The 14,334-nt window shown below is 43.1% G+C and overlaps 1 protein-coding gene across 1 annotated transcript; it reads right to left on the bottom strand.

Annotated features, from left to right (window-relative positions):
- Positions 1-12,220: 12,220 nt before the first annotated feature.
- On the bottom strand, positions 12,221-14,334 carry LOC117807673 (growth arrest and DNA damage-inducible protein GADD45 beta-like). Its single transcript, XM_034677034.1, has 4 exons — positions 13,708-14,334; positions 13,383-13,484; positions 13,044-13,266; positions 12,221-12,921 (listed from the first exon to the last, which is right to left on the bottom strand). Exons 1-4 carry the CDS (start codon positions 13,749-13,751, stop codon positions 12,808-12,810), a joined length of 483 nt encoding a protein of 160 aa, XP_034532925.1. The 5' UTR covers positions 13,752-14,334; the 3' UTR covers positions 12,221-12,807.

Here is a 14,334-nt window from a genome sequence, read left to right as displayed (position 1 = left end):
GGTGGGTGGGGTTAGGCTGGTGGTGGGTGGAGGGGTGGGGGGGGGTTACCTCAGCACATGGTCTGTAATTGTGGGCTCGTGCACTCAGAGAAAGGAGCTCTGTGTTTAGACCAAGCGGCTGAAGATCTGTGAGGAGAAGAAGTTCCACTACTCCCCGCTCTATTCTGAAAAAATTCTCACAAACTTCTTTACAAACTGAAGCTTGGTTACAGTGGAGGTTCTAAAACTCAGCTGCAATAATTCTAGCTTCTCTGCAAACTTACTTTAATTTGCTCTCATACTTGTCTTTTTTATGTGCATTAATGAAGTTAGTTGGTATTTCAGATAACTAACACTGTCTCCTCTCGCAGAGAATGTAAAACAGAAACACCCTTTAAGATAGAAATGTATGCACTCTCATGGATCTTTAAACTCTGACTCAAACAGAAACATACACTGGGTTCTGCAGGTTTAATATACCTCTTTAATATTTTTACTGTAACTGCTCTGAGACATCTCTGCTCAGACGAACTAAAGCTTTTCTGTCTGACCCGCTTCTCTGACTCACACAAACTCAGAGTGGCTTCAGGTCTGCGGTTTGGCTGCAAACACAGTGGAGAGTCAGAGGGGAGGAGGGGGGGTTACTCTGCGGCGGGACGGGAGGGAGACGCCCGGCTCAGTAAATTTAGCCTCAGCTGGGATAAAAATAACCATCAGCCAGTACAGAGATATTTATAGATCAGCCTGAGCTGTAGAGAATAAAAAGAAGAGAGGCTGCAGTCTCTGAGATCTAAAATAAAAGACTTCATCAGTTTGCACAGAGAGAAGTGAGGATTTGATTATTTTTAACACTTAATACTTTACTTCTTAACATTTCTCTGTTAGCTTCAGATGCTCTTTACATGTAAAAAATATATATATATAGAGCACATTTAAATAGTTCAATTAAAATCAATGTAAAGTGAGCTGCAGGTCAAAGTTTCTACATCTTGTTCTGCATTTTTTATTAATCATATCTGGACATCTACAGGGTCGCCTGAGGACCAGCATGCATTGCAGACGGAGTCTCCAGGTTGTGGTTTCACTTTATTTCGGTCTGGAAAAACCTGGAGGAGGATCAGGAGCGGGGTGAGGGAAACTCTGAGGAGAGAGAGTCGGGAGAAACTAGCACTGGGCGGAGGTGGAAACATAAACATGGAGTTTTTTTGTCCTGACACGAGACGATGTTCCAGAATTTGAAGCCGACGTTCTGCAGCCACGTTCTCTCTGTGGAAACTCTGAGAGACTCAAAATAACAGCTAAACGTGTAGTGGTCTCTTTTAGTGTTCGGGGGGTAAAATGATTATATAAGCAGAAATGATTAGAGTTATTGGTCTATTTGGAGCTGTATAGAAAGAAGGACCAGGTGCCTCCACCTCCTCCTGTTGTACCAAGATCAAGCCAAAATAAATCCTCAAACATGACCTAAATCAGCATGATAAGAACTAACCATGACAGAAACCATGTTTGACAAACTTTCTTTTGACCTGTATTTGGATTTGACAGTTTGACCCATGTTCCATCTGTTAACATGGAGGAGGCAGGGTTTATCACCTGTACTGCAGACAAGCATTTCACATGTTATCTCACACACAGTAACACATCTGCATAGTCTGCGGTCATGTCTTTGGGCCCAATATTTAAAAACTACACCTCCCACGATGCCCCCCACAGCACTGCAGGTAAAAACATTCAGGTGTTAAACTCTGGTCTGAGATTGTGGGACCTGCTCTTCTCACTTCCTCTTGTAAGTGAACTGGTAACCTTACTCCTGAAGCTCTGCATCACCTGTGACTGGTGGTCAGTTTGTCTGCTGTGTTGTTGTGACCATGGCAACAAACAACAGAGCTGCCTCCGGTCTTTATTACCTGGAGGAAGGACTCGTCTGAGAGGTGGTTTCGAGGAGTGAAGTGGTCCATCTGTCGACCAGCTGCCATAAAACAGTCTGTGCTCAGAGGTGAACAGGAGACTTTACAGGTGAGATGCAGGCATGTGTGCTGCTGTTTGACCTGATTCTGATGATGAGCCCGTAAAACTTAACTACACAACAACTCCAATCTGTTGATGATGGAAATCAGGATTCTGCCACAGGCCACATACTTAGTGCCATTACTCAAGGTATCCCAGCAAGACAAAAAGCAAGATTATCTGTCTGTAGTTTGTCTGTGACTACTAGTGTCTGAACTCATCTCAGATCAAGACCAACAAGTTCAAAGTCAAGACTCACAGACTCAAGTCAAGTCCCCAGTTGAGATCAAACAGTCATAAGCTACATTCCTATCAGGTACTCATCAGCTATCACCTGGTTATGATATATGACTCTGGGAGTGATGATGAACTATAGCATGCAGGTGCAACCAGCAGTAAGCAATAAATGACTTCGAGCCCAGCTTTTCTTTTCTTCAGAACAACTTGAGCAGTGACTGTGTGTTCAGATAAAAAAATAAATTCCCCTCCAGATATGTTTGCCAAATAAACTCTTGTCATTTCTTGGTTCATTACAGAGGAGTGCCCATTCATCTATTTTTTGTGAGTCTCAGTTTCACTGTAAAGATTTAGTTCCATCGTTGGTAATCTTCACATGCCAACGTTGGGAGCTGGGATCACACTGGATTGTGTTCCTCCTGCTTTTGCTCTCCATATAGACTGTTTTTCCTGCAGACACAAAAGCCTGCTGACACCTGACTAGCCTGACTACTGTTCTGGTTTCTGTTTGCAGTATTAACCAAAGTTCTGTCTGTACCATTAAGATTTAATAATCTCTTAAATCTCTCTGAGATGAGTTAGATTTTCTAATATTTCAGATTTATTATGTTTGCTTGTGTTGCCTTCAAAGACCTGTTCTCAGCATCAGAAAGCGGACATGTATCTCCTCCTCCTGTGATTCTGCTGTCAGTGTTTCTGTGGTACTACAGCGATCTCTGCCTCTCACACATTCCTCTTTCATTTGATTTTGTGCCTCTCACTGTCCTCTCTCACTCCTCTTCTTCTTCTTCCTCCCCCTCCTCCCTCCTCCTCCTGTGTGACTCACTTTCTGAACCTAAATTGGCCTTAAATGGTCAATGACGTTGCAGCAGGATCTCCCTACGTAACACGTCGACGTGTCTTTAAGCTCAGGCCCCTGCTCGTTATCCAATAAACACCACCACGGCTCCCACCAGCTGCTCGACTCAACGATCCAATCACCAGACTCTGAGTGTTTCCACGGTGATGTGACGCAGAGCCGAGAGTGGGGAGGCCTCCTCGCTGTTCGTGGATGCTGCAGAGGAACAGAAATAACTGTGACACACATTCCTCCTCCCAAAATAAAACTGCTATTCCTGAAATCAGCGACAGTCTTAGATCTGCATCGTGTGCTGAAGAGCATAGAGGGTCATCAAACACATCATGATTATCACCACACTGCTTCATATTACCACAACATGGTTCCCTTTTATATTCAATGATGCTCTTTGTAAAAGTTCTACTGTCCACGTCCCAATCACAGATATGTCTTGACTTTTCCTTTGACTATTTTGAGAGACTCTGCACCCTGTCAGTCATCAAACCAACCTTCGGTCCTCAAAGAAAGCAGCACAGTTCTGGTTCTGACCAATGATTGCTGCTTGGATTTGGATTTCTTCATAAACCTTTTACTGATCTAGGAGGTTTGGAGATTTTTTACACTCAGAGGCTTTCAAAAGGTGCTCGGGTTCATGGAGTCTCCTTACATAAAAACAGGGTCCTATTCACCTTGTCAGGTTTCTAATTGGGATGACCCCCGTGTATAGTATCTTGCACAGACAAAGCCACCTCGAGTTGATGCATCTGCCCTTTGACTGACATTTTGAAGCTTTAGTTTAGCTCTTTTTGTCAGTCCCCTTAGTGGTTTTCTGTGGCCAGAAACAACCAAATATGGATGAGAGGGTAGAGCTTGTGATAAGTCATAATTCATTTATTTAGGCACCTTTCTGGACACCCAAGGTCACCTTACAGGATAGCAATAATATAAGCAACACTCAACAGTAAATAAATACATACATTAGAATAAAGATACAATACTAGAAAGATGAAAGGGGGGAAGTCATTTCAGTCCCAAAGAGACAGATTAGAGTGAGTATGCTTGGCAGAAAAGGTGAGTTTTTAGGCGGAATTTAAGGGTGGTGGGAGAGGTGGAATTTTGTACGTCCAGGGGGAGAGAGTTCCAGAGGCGGGGGGCCGAGCGACTGACGGCTCTCTACTCCATGGTGGTCAAGCGAGCAGGTGGGAGGGTGAGTTGGATGGAAGAGGAGGACCTGTCATATCTGCTTGCTGATTAACTCTCAAATGAACTAACCAGCCATGAGATGCTACTTGTGGTAGCAGCTAATTGCAGTTGTTTCTTGAAGCTATGACAGATTGTAGAACATAAACTTGCTGCTTCACTGTTAACAACAATCCTGACTCCTACAACTCTTGGACGGTCTGTTAGTCCAATACCAGAAAAGCGCACAGACAAACAGATTATTTGTCTGATATGAACATGGATACAACATGGGGTTCTATGGGGACTGACTCACTGCAGGAGACATAAGTTGGCATGAGGGGAAGTGTAGGTTTTGGGACCTCAGTGTTGATTAATCCATCAGCCTCACAGGTTGAAATATGTGTTCGAGTCATAGACTTATAAAATATGGACGTAGTATTCGTGACGTCACCCATCTGTTTCTGAAGAGCTGTTAGAGGCCAATCGGCTGCAGCAGCCTTATTGCTGCTGTCAAGTGATAGTGACGTAAAGAGGCGGAGTTTGAGCCTCCTAGCCAACAGCTACTGTGTTCCCGCAGTCAGCTGTGCCTCTCATTGGAAGACTCGTAATCTCAATATCTTCGAAATTGCCACGTTAGAAAAAAATTACCCCCCCTCACAATGTGAGCCGATCAAGAAATGAGCTATCCAGACTACACTCGTCTTTTGTACCAGGCTGTAAACATGTTTATTTCTGCTGTAAAGATCAGCTTTTTTTAATTGGTGTGTATGTGGTTTCCGGTACTTCTGGAGCCAGCCTCAAGCAGATCCTTGATGAACTGCAGTTTTTAGCACTTCCACATTGGACTCATATTTTTAGACCGGAGGTTGCCGCTTGGTTTGAGTGTGTGTGATCATTGCATTAAGGTAGTGTGTCTGCACAGTACATTCTATTCTATTCTGATTTGTGTCAAGTCTTCACACTACCTGTGTTTTCTCTCTCTGCACACGCTCAGAGCTGCTCTGGGTGTGTGAGATGATTAGCCAAGGTAAGTACATTCCTTCCACCGGATCCATGTCACTTTCTGTGCGTGTGTGTTTGTTTGTCAAATTAAAGTCATGTGACCTCTGATGTCACTGACGTCCATGTGTCTGCATCACGGAGTGGTTCCTTTAGCTCTGTGTACAGTCAGGGTGTGAGCTGTTTGTCTTCAGATCACTCTCTCTGTTGGTGTTTATGTTATGTAGCCATGACAACCATATTTTACTTTCATTGACATAATAGCAGTGAGCTCTGATGCTAACAATGTCCATAAAACAACAGACAAACTTCATATTTTTTATTGGAAGTTTATAATGTTTGAAATAGCTTTCACTCAGAATGACCTGCAGACTGTTGCTCTGTAAACACTTCACAGCAATCAAAACACAGTCTCATTTTTTGTATTTTTTATTGAAAATATGTATTTTTATATATATTTGGACATGAATTTTGTACATAACTTTTTAAATATTGAGCATAAACATGGATTTAAAACCTGCAGGGAAATGAAGCTTCAGTGGAGTTTTCTTCCTTTGATTGACAGCTGATTGACATCGGAGGAAAACCACCAATCACAGGGCCTTTTGTTGATTTTTGTGGCTTGTATACAATTTCTTCATGAGTAGATCAAAATCAGTCTCATGTAGGAGCACCATGAGTGCGTAACAACCAAAGCACATTCGTTTCTTCTGCACAGAAACAAGCAGCATCTCTGATTTCCTCTGAGGCTCTTTGAGGAGCTAAAGACTTCAACTAGAAATCATTTAATCTTAAGAATGTCGTGAATAAACAAAGACTTGGAACAAGAAACAAACGTTTGAAAGGAAGTCAGAGCTCACAGCTCGACATCCTGCTCTGAAGTGTTGTATCTCTGATCAAACATGGAGGTTAAACATTGTTAAATCCCCTCAGAGAGCTTTTATCATCAACACAGCCCAGTGTTGGTGGCTTGTGTTCATGGTTACAGTTCAAACCGGATGCTGTTTGTGTACTATTCACTGTAAAGAGGCTTTAAGGTAGTCTGAATGATCCTTAAAACAATAACACAGCGTGCAGTGACAGCATGAGTGTGCAGTCAGAGAGAGTCATAAAGCTTGAGGCTTCCTGTCACCTGTCAGGTCGTCGCAGACAGCTGAGGGTGTGCAGTGAGATGAAGCTAAGACGATCTTACAAGTTCAACGTGTGAACAAAGCTCCGTCACACAGTCTTCATAACAGTCAGAGAGGTACAGACGCATCGGTGTGGGTGTGACGTCCATGTGGGCTCAGATATTGTGAGTGCTCACTGTCAGTGCTGCAGTTTATTCAGAGTCTGATATTTTTCTCAGGCAGCAGATTATTTCTCCTTCAAACCCCTTATGTAGTTCTGGGTTCAGTGATTCATGGCCCTGTCTGCCTCGCTGGCCCTCGGCTGAGAGGCTGGTTGCCAAAACAAACAGCCCTGTGGCGTCAGCAGAGCGGCGGAGTCCCCATTACAACAGGATGTGACATCAGGATGTGACATCACGGTGAGAGGCTGGAGGCTGTTTGAGCAGAGGTGGCTGCAGAGCTCAGCAGGTTACACACAAACACACAGCTGGAAGAACTCAGTGTCCTGGTGTTGTGTTTTTATAGAAACATTTAATGCCCAAAACGTTCAAAGAAAAACAGGAGCGAAAAATAGACTTCAAAGGTCAGGGGCACGAAGGAAACTCAGAGGGAACCACAGAGACTCTCTGCTGTGATGAAACATGTTGCCCTGCGAGCTGTGAGATAAAGCTGTAAAATGACAGAGTCAAGGCCCACAGACACATCCACTATGACCTGCTGTTCAGACGGAGGCCACACCACCAAAGACCCAACCTCTATCTGATTTTGGTCCACATCTGAAGATGGTCCAAAACCTGTAAGGAAAGATCAGATACCAGTGTAGACTAATTCACACCAACCATGCTACACAGAATATGATCTCTTCTATTCAACCTTTATTTATACCAGGATACCTGCAGTTATTTATTCAAGACCTAAGATCGTGTGTGAGTGAAATCCTGCTATCTGCCCTTGGTTTCCCTTTGCCTCTTCTGTCAATGAGCCCACACACCACACCCTGCACACACACCCTGCACACAGTGCAGGCAAGTTTCACCTGTCTTTTCACTGCAGATGCACCAAAGACTGTCTGATTATTCTCTGACAAAAGGACAGAAACATGCTGAGCTTGGAGGACCTGATCCGACCTGCAGACTCCTCTCACATTTGAGAAACACGTTAACATCTGAAGCATTTTCCTCTGCCTCATTGTTTTGAATTCACATGGGGCAAACAGCTGATTGCAGAAATATGATCCCCTTCAGGACACCAAGCTTCAAACTTCAGAAGCTAAGCTTTTTGTTTCAGAAATCAAACTTGAATTCAATGTTTCTCTGACAGGTTGAACGTGTTTGCTTTCATGGTTGGATTCGAGGAAGTAAAAGTCAAACTGCATATCCTCCACATACCTGCCTGAATAAGCACAGGTGTGCTGTATTTCAAGTTCATCTGAGTCATTTGATATTTCATCTTCACTGTACAAATGTTTCTCAAGAAATCACACAAAGTGAAGCTAAAAGGGCAAACTTGAGTCAGAAGATGAGTCATGTTTTATCTTTGTCGTTAGCTTTGTTGACTCTGAACTTTAGACGTGTTCACAGAACAAAGAGACCACTTTCATCTCACTGAGACTGAGGTCTTCTGAGTTTAATCACCAGCTGATAACAGACAAGCTAACACAAAGCTAACTCTTAACAAACAGTAGGCTGATGGTATCCTAACTCTTAACTGAAGCTAATACTATGATAAGAGTGTATGGAGCTAACTGAAAGATTTCAAAGCTAACACTAATGTTAAAGAACAAAGGAATTAAATCTAGACCAAAAGTTCCATGAGCTAATCTAGGATAGCTGCAACACAAGAGGGCTAAGAAGGTATATTTTTATCTGACAGGACCTGAAAGCTAACCAGGGGCAATTCTAGGATCGGATGTTTAGGGGTGCTGAGCTGGGCAAGATAAATTTAACTGTTTTGTACATTTTAATGCAATTTCATTCCCACATTTGTGAAGGAAAAGTATAACACTTTTTGGGAAAGTCTGTGACTAAACAATCAAGTCTGATCAAGATTATTTAAATGCTGAGCGACAGCAAAAGAGAAATGCATTGGAATAATAAAAGAAACATACGGTAACCCTAATTTCTGGGGAAAGACAACTCATTTTGATACAGCAGCTCCTCAATATAGCTAAACAGTATGTATGTTTCTGGGGTAAACCAGCCCCCTATAGTGAGTACCACAAATACCCAAAAATGATGTTGTAGTTATTTTTTGGACTTTCATTTGAAATGCAATGAACAACATGTAAAACGCGGTGGAGCTGCTGTATTTTTGTTATTAAAATATTATGTTTCAACCAAGTACTGTATGGTTTTGAAAATGTTCTAGCTTGTTAAAAAAGGACATACAGTAAAGAAAAAAAAATCTCTCAAATTTTAGGGGTGCTGGGAATTAATTTAGAGATGCTTCAACACCCCCCAAAATGGGCTAGAAACGCCTATGAAGCTAACACAAATATAAAAAGCATCTAACAGCTAACTCTAACCCAGTGGAGCCTAAGCTAACTCTTAACTTACAGGCCCAAGCAGCTAACCTTAAAACTGGGGTTGGTAGTCAGATTTAGATACACTTTCTGTTATAATGGTTAAAATGATCTTTATGTCCCAATGGCAATCAATACATAATGTGTTCTTAAAAAAGAGCCGCTATCTACAGCCGGAGTAAACCTGGGTAAACACCAACCAATCCCTGCTATCAGGAGCCTAATTATGAAAACCAATCAAATCCTGTCCCGCCGTTCTGCCCGCCTCCTGCGCGTACATCTCATGTTTGTTTGTATTTTTAACTTTCACTATGATAATGTTTTGGTGTTTTCTTACCGCTGAGTGAGACATGAGCTAACGTAGTTCAAATTACAAACAATATACTGAGGACCGGTTTTGAATCAGTCATGATCATATGGTCGTGAATCAGCAGTGCTCGTGCATGTGAGCGGGGGCGTCGTTTTGGAGGAGCTCCGAGGGGAGGGGTTAGACGGAGTCCTGAGGAAATGCTACATTCAAATTCATGCTAGTTTTCCATGACTAACAACCCTAGCTTTAAGCAAACGGGACCTTAAAGCTAATACTAAGCTAAATGGATATATAAAATTTTCTCCAAGACCTAGCAGTTAGCACTGTAGCAAAAAAGGGCATGGAAGCTACTTTTTACCAGTAGAAAGCTAACAGGACCAAGCTAACATGAACTGTAAAATGACACAGAAGGTTCATCAAAGACTAAATGAACACAGAAGCTAACTCTAAACTAACCAAGCTGTAACAACAGAGCTAAACAGGCATAGAGGCTGAATAGACAAACTATGCATTAAAGACAGCATTAAAGCAATACACAGTCTGGCTTAGGTTATTTTAAGGCCCCCGAAAAATAAAAGATGTTATTTCCTGAAACACCTGAGACACTATCAGGTATGCTAGCTAAGCACAAGCTGCTAACCTAACCTAGGACGGCTGTAGAGCTGCAGGTTCAACCCTCACATAATTAACACAGAACAACCTGCTTCATGGCTGTGAACACACACTCAGACACACACTGCAGACAGTGCCATGGAAACAGAGTGGGTGTGAAGATCTCCACCAACACACTCCTCATGTAACATCTATTTTCCTCCTGCGGTGATCTCATCTAGTGCTGGTTCTCTGCATGAATATAGGAACATCCGTCACATTAAGAAGCAGATTAATAAATGAAACGGATTACCTGAACTTGGTTTTGATGGGTTCAGATTTTCTGGGGCCCTTAAAACAACTTTAGTTTGAAAAGATTGCACTGATTTAGAAAAATAGTTACAGACTCTTAGTCTAACAACAGGATATACCCAACAGCTTATATGCCTTAAACAGGTTCAGAGAACAAAAACTGGATTAGGTCTCCCAGAGCTGAAACTAGAGCATCCAGACTTATCCAGATTTACTCAGACCTTTATTTGGCTAGTTTCACACCATAATTCAAGTTCAAAGAGATCCACGAGTCATCTTCATCACAAAAAAAGAAGCTGATTTGATGTTTTTGTACCAAGGAAGCATGTAGGCGAGAAAGAGTGAAGGACCGAAGACAGATCCATGTGGTGCTCCAGTGTGAGCTCAGAAACTAAAGACAGATGGTTGATGTCTGAAAGTGTCTTTTGAGGATTTTTTCATCCCTGTTTTCTGTTGATTTAAACTACATAAGTATTCAATTATTAAGATATAGGTAAACACTTGACTACTTGATACAGCAGGGCAGTTAACACCTGACAACAGACGATATCAATCCAGAATAATTTGACTAAGAATATTTGTGTTGTGGAAATCTAAGCATTGATTTGGTATGATGACGTGGCACGTAAGCTTGCTGTCGAAAAAGAGCCTGTGTCCCTTTACAGCTGACACAACCTCAACGTCAGAACGCTACTCTACTCACTTATGTTGCTAGATTACCAAAGTTGTTTCCATCATAGTGACCTTTACGTCTGTTTTGTATATTTGCTTTCAGTAAGCATTTCACAAAGAGCATAAAATCAACTGACAGACATCATGTCGTAGCATCAGCAGCAGCTCTACATCTTGAAAAGAACGTGGTTCAGTTCTCCATTGTTACTGTTGACCAAACTGATTCCAGGAGTCTTGATTTTGATAGCTCCCAGATTGAGACGTTACATTGAAGAGCACACGGTGACCCTAAAGATAAACTATTTTCATCTGAGAGTGCTGAGAGCACAGTGACAAAAAACAGCTGACCCTGAGGATGTTTGAGTGTTGAGGATGCTGAGCACTCAAACACTGAGCTGCACTGGTTTATACAGAAAACACACTCTCAGCACAAGGGCAGCGTTTAAGGATGCAGGCCCCAAAACTTAATCTAAGAATGAATCTGTATCCTTTTTAAATGTTTTATATTATTTTACTATATTTTAGTTTATTTGACAGGGACCATGCACAACACAACTATGAGGCAGTCGATCTGTGGTCCACTGACCTGCATACATGAATCTTTCTATCATAGTTAGCTTGCTACCTAACAGCTGAGGCGTTCTATAGGCTGGGCGTATCAGAAGTGTCTGTGTCTTTGGAGTGGTGAGCAAAGTCTCCACTGCAGTAGACCAAGTGAGACTGTAACGGTCTTTACAGGTAACCCTCAGGGTCATAGGGGGAAAACAAAGCTTTTAAAAAAGACTTTGTGAACATTCAAAGATAGAGATTTTGGTTTAGGTCCACACAACATTGAAGGTTTCCTGATTAGGGTAGGTCATTATCACTCTGATAACTGGTCACATAAATCAGTAAATAGTCTTTTGCTTCATTTGTATGCAGGTATTAAATGTGAATAATAATTGTTCTGCATATCCAGAAATTTCCGGTATCATTTCACAAACTTTTTTACCCTTTTGTGATCCTGTACTCAGAGTTAACTGCACTGATCTTCAAGTAGAATATGCATTCAGGCGAAATTTGTTTTTTAACATTAGACACCAGTCTGATCTTAGCCCTTCATTTTCAGTAAGACTAAACCTTAATGCTACGATGACCTGCTGGTTTCCATAGAACAGACACCATTGTGCTCTGAACACACCATGTATCTTAGTCAGTGTTTTTCTTTTTTTTTATTCTAAAGATTGACCTTAGACTGAAAGAAGAAAAGTAGGCGACATAAGTGGTTTTGATCACATCATAATTTTCCCCCAGGTTTCAATGAGATTTCTTAATAAGACATTACAGGCAATCAATAGCGATGATTACTCATCACAGTTCTTGATTTACCTCCTGTTACTCAACAATGACTGCAAGAGTCACACACACGCCCACACACACGCACACACAAAAACACCTGGATGAAACACTCAGGAATCAAAAACTTCGTTCAATAATTTATTGATCACATTAAATAACAGGTGGGTTCACTCATATATTACTCTGCTCCTTTAAATTATCAGCTTCACGACACTATGTAATCCATTACGTCATCAATAACAGGAAATACTAAACGTGACGTCTCACGTCCTGTAACTTCAACTCAGTTCATGAGTAGCAGCCTGTGCTTCAGCTGCTCCAGAACTTCACGTGCTGCTCTTCAATTCACTTTAACATCAGTCAGTTCAGTTCAGTTCAGTCACGTGACATCCAGCTGCTGCCGGTCAGTCACGAAGACAGTTCTCTCCCTTTCTGCAGCTCCAGGGCCTGGGCCCTCCTGCATACTCCTAAAGCGGGACTTCTGGTCCGGTTTCAGAACCCGTCCGGCACCTGCCAGCATCTCACGCGTCCCCGGTTAACTCAATCCCCATTCAGCTAACGGGCAGGCCCGGCTCGGCTTGGCTCGGTTCGGCCCATCTCTCAACTCAAACGCCGTTAATCCTCTTCAGTAGAGGCAGGCTGTTTGGACTGTTTCCACTCCTTCTCACCGCTCCACAGCGGTCTGACACGGTTTGGTTCGGCCCGGTTCGGCTCAGCGGTCCTGCAGATCCAGGCAGGGAACCCACTGGTTCCTGCAGCGGCTCTCCTCGCAGAAGCTGCTGATGCTCTGCAGGGCACTGCTCTGCAAAGGCTGCACGGGAGGGTTCTGCAAAGCAAGGCGGAAGAGACGGTTAGACTCCATGTAACTGAGGTCACACTTGAAACTTTTATATTTATTTTGCATCGTATTATGTTTTTGCTAACACAAGGTGCAGAAAGTGAACTTACAGTGACCAGGATGCAGTGCAGGTCTCTCGGCTCGTTGCCGTTGCTGTCCTTGGTGTCTTCCTCGAGCACCTGAGCGAGACGCCTCATGCCAGACACCCGCAGGATGTTGATATCGTTGTCGCAGCAGAAAGCTTGCAGCAGCGTGAAGTGAATCTGCAGCGCGATGTCATCTTCATCTTCCTCATCAGTGGCGAGGACGCACAGGACAACACTGTCTGGGTCACTGCAGGGGGAAAGGAGGGGGAGACCAGGTTAATATCGGAACTTGACATGACATGAATCAGAGGATGCATTTTCAATAAAGGAGGTGAATATGAATTTGAAGAAAATCAAACTTACACATTCATGAGCTTTGCGGACTCGTAGACTCCCACAGTGAGACAATCCTGCTTCTGAGTTGCTACCAGTAACTCCTCCAGAGCCTGACTCACAGTCTCCATCCTGCACAAACACACACAGGGAAAGAGTAGGTTAGAAACGTGACCGAAACCCGCTGAGCACACACACACAAATTGCGACTAACTGCATGAAAACATGTAATAATATGAGCAACAAGTCTCAAAATGTGATCAGGTATCACTATCTGCACCAGAACCTGGTCTGGGAAGTAAACCGACACTCGTGCATTTGCATGCCGGTGCGCAATTACACATCAGTAACTTACTTTTTCTCGGCACTGTTAGATCCGACGACCTCTTCCAGAGTCATGTTGAAGTCAGTAAAATAATCCACAAAATCCAGGATAAGAAGAAATATCCACAGCGCGAGTAGGCTGCTGTCCTGTTAATATCCCGGACTAAAGTCCAAACAAGTGATAATCCAGATCGGTACAAAGATCCTTCCAGAGTCCGTAATGAGAGTTCACAAACTGTGAGATTGGTCCGTGATGTGAGCGTGTGTTAGAAGAAAGATCTCTGCTGCCCGGACTAGAGTCGCTCTCTGCTTTATACCCGCTCCGCACAGGGGGCGTTACCCCGCCCAGCCGCTCGTTTTCTGATTGGTCCGCGGCTGTAAAAAGATCCCCCGTACTCTACGCTCATTGGCTTAGCGCTCACTAGACGCTGGTGATCCCACGTGGGTGGTTTCGGAGAATCCCCCGCTCTCTCCCCCCTCCTTCTTTCTTTCCTCATACTCTCCCAGTTTGTTTACCGGGAGTCTTTCTCTCTGAGTGTAGGAATTTCCAGATCCTCCACCCTGCGACTTTTTTCCCAGCTCCCGGAATCTGACCCTGCTGTCCAGGAGAGCTGCAGGATTCAGCTGAATCCCAGCCGGACGAAAGACAGCCTCCTAT

The sequence above is a fragment of the Notolabrus celidotus genome, chromosome 2 (genome assembly GCF_009762535.1).
Source record: "Notolabrus celidotus isolate fNotCel1 chromosome 2, fNotCel1.pri, whole genome shotgun sequence".
Classification (NCBI taxonomy): domain Eukaryota; kingdom Metazoa; phylum Chordata; class Actinopteri; order Labriformes; family Labridae; genus Notolabrus; species Notolabrus celidotus.
Note: the sequence above shows the minus strand (reverse complement) of the source record. Positions and strands in the feature narration are given on the sequence as shown.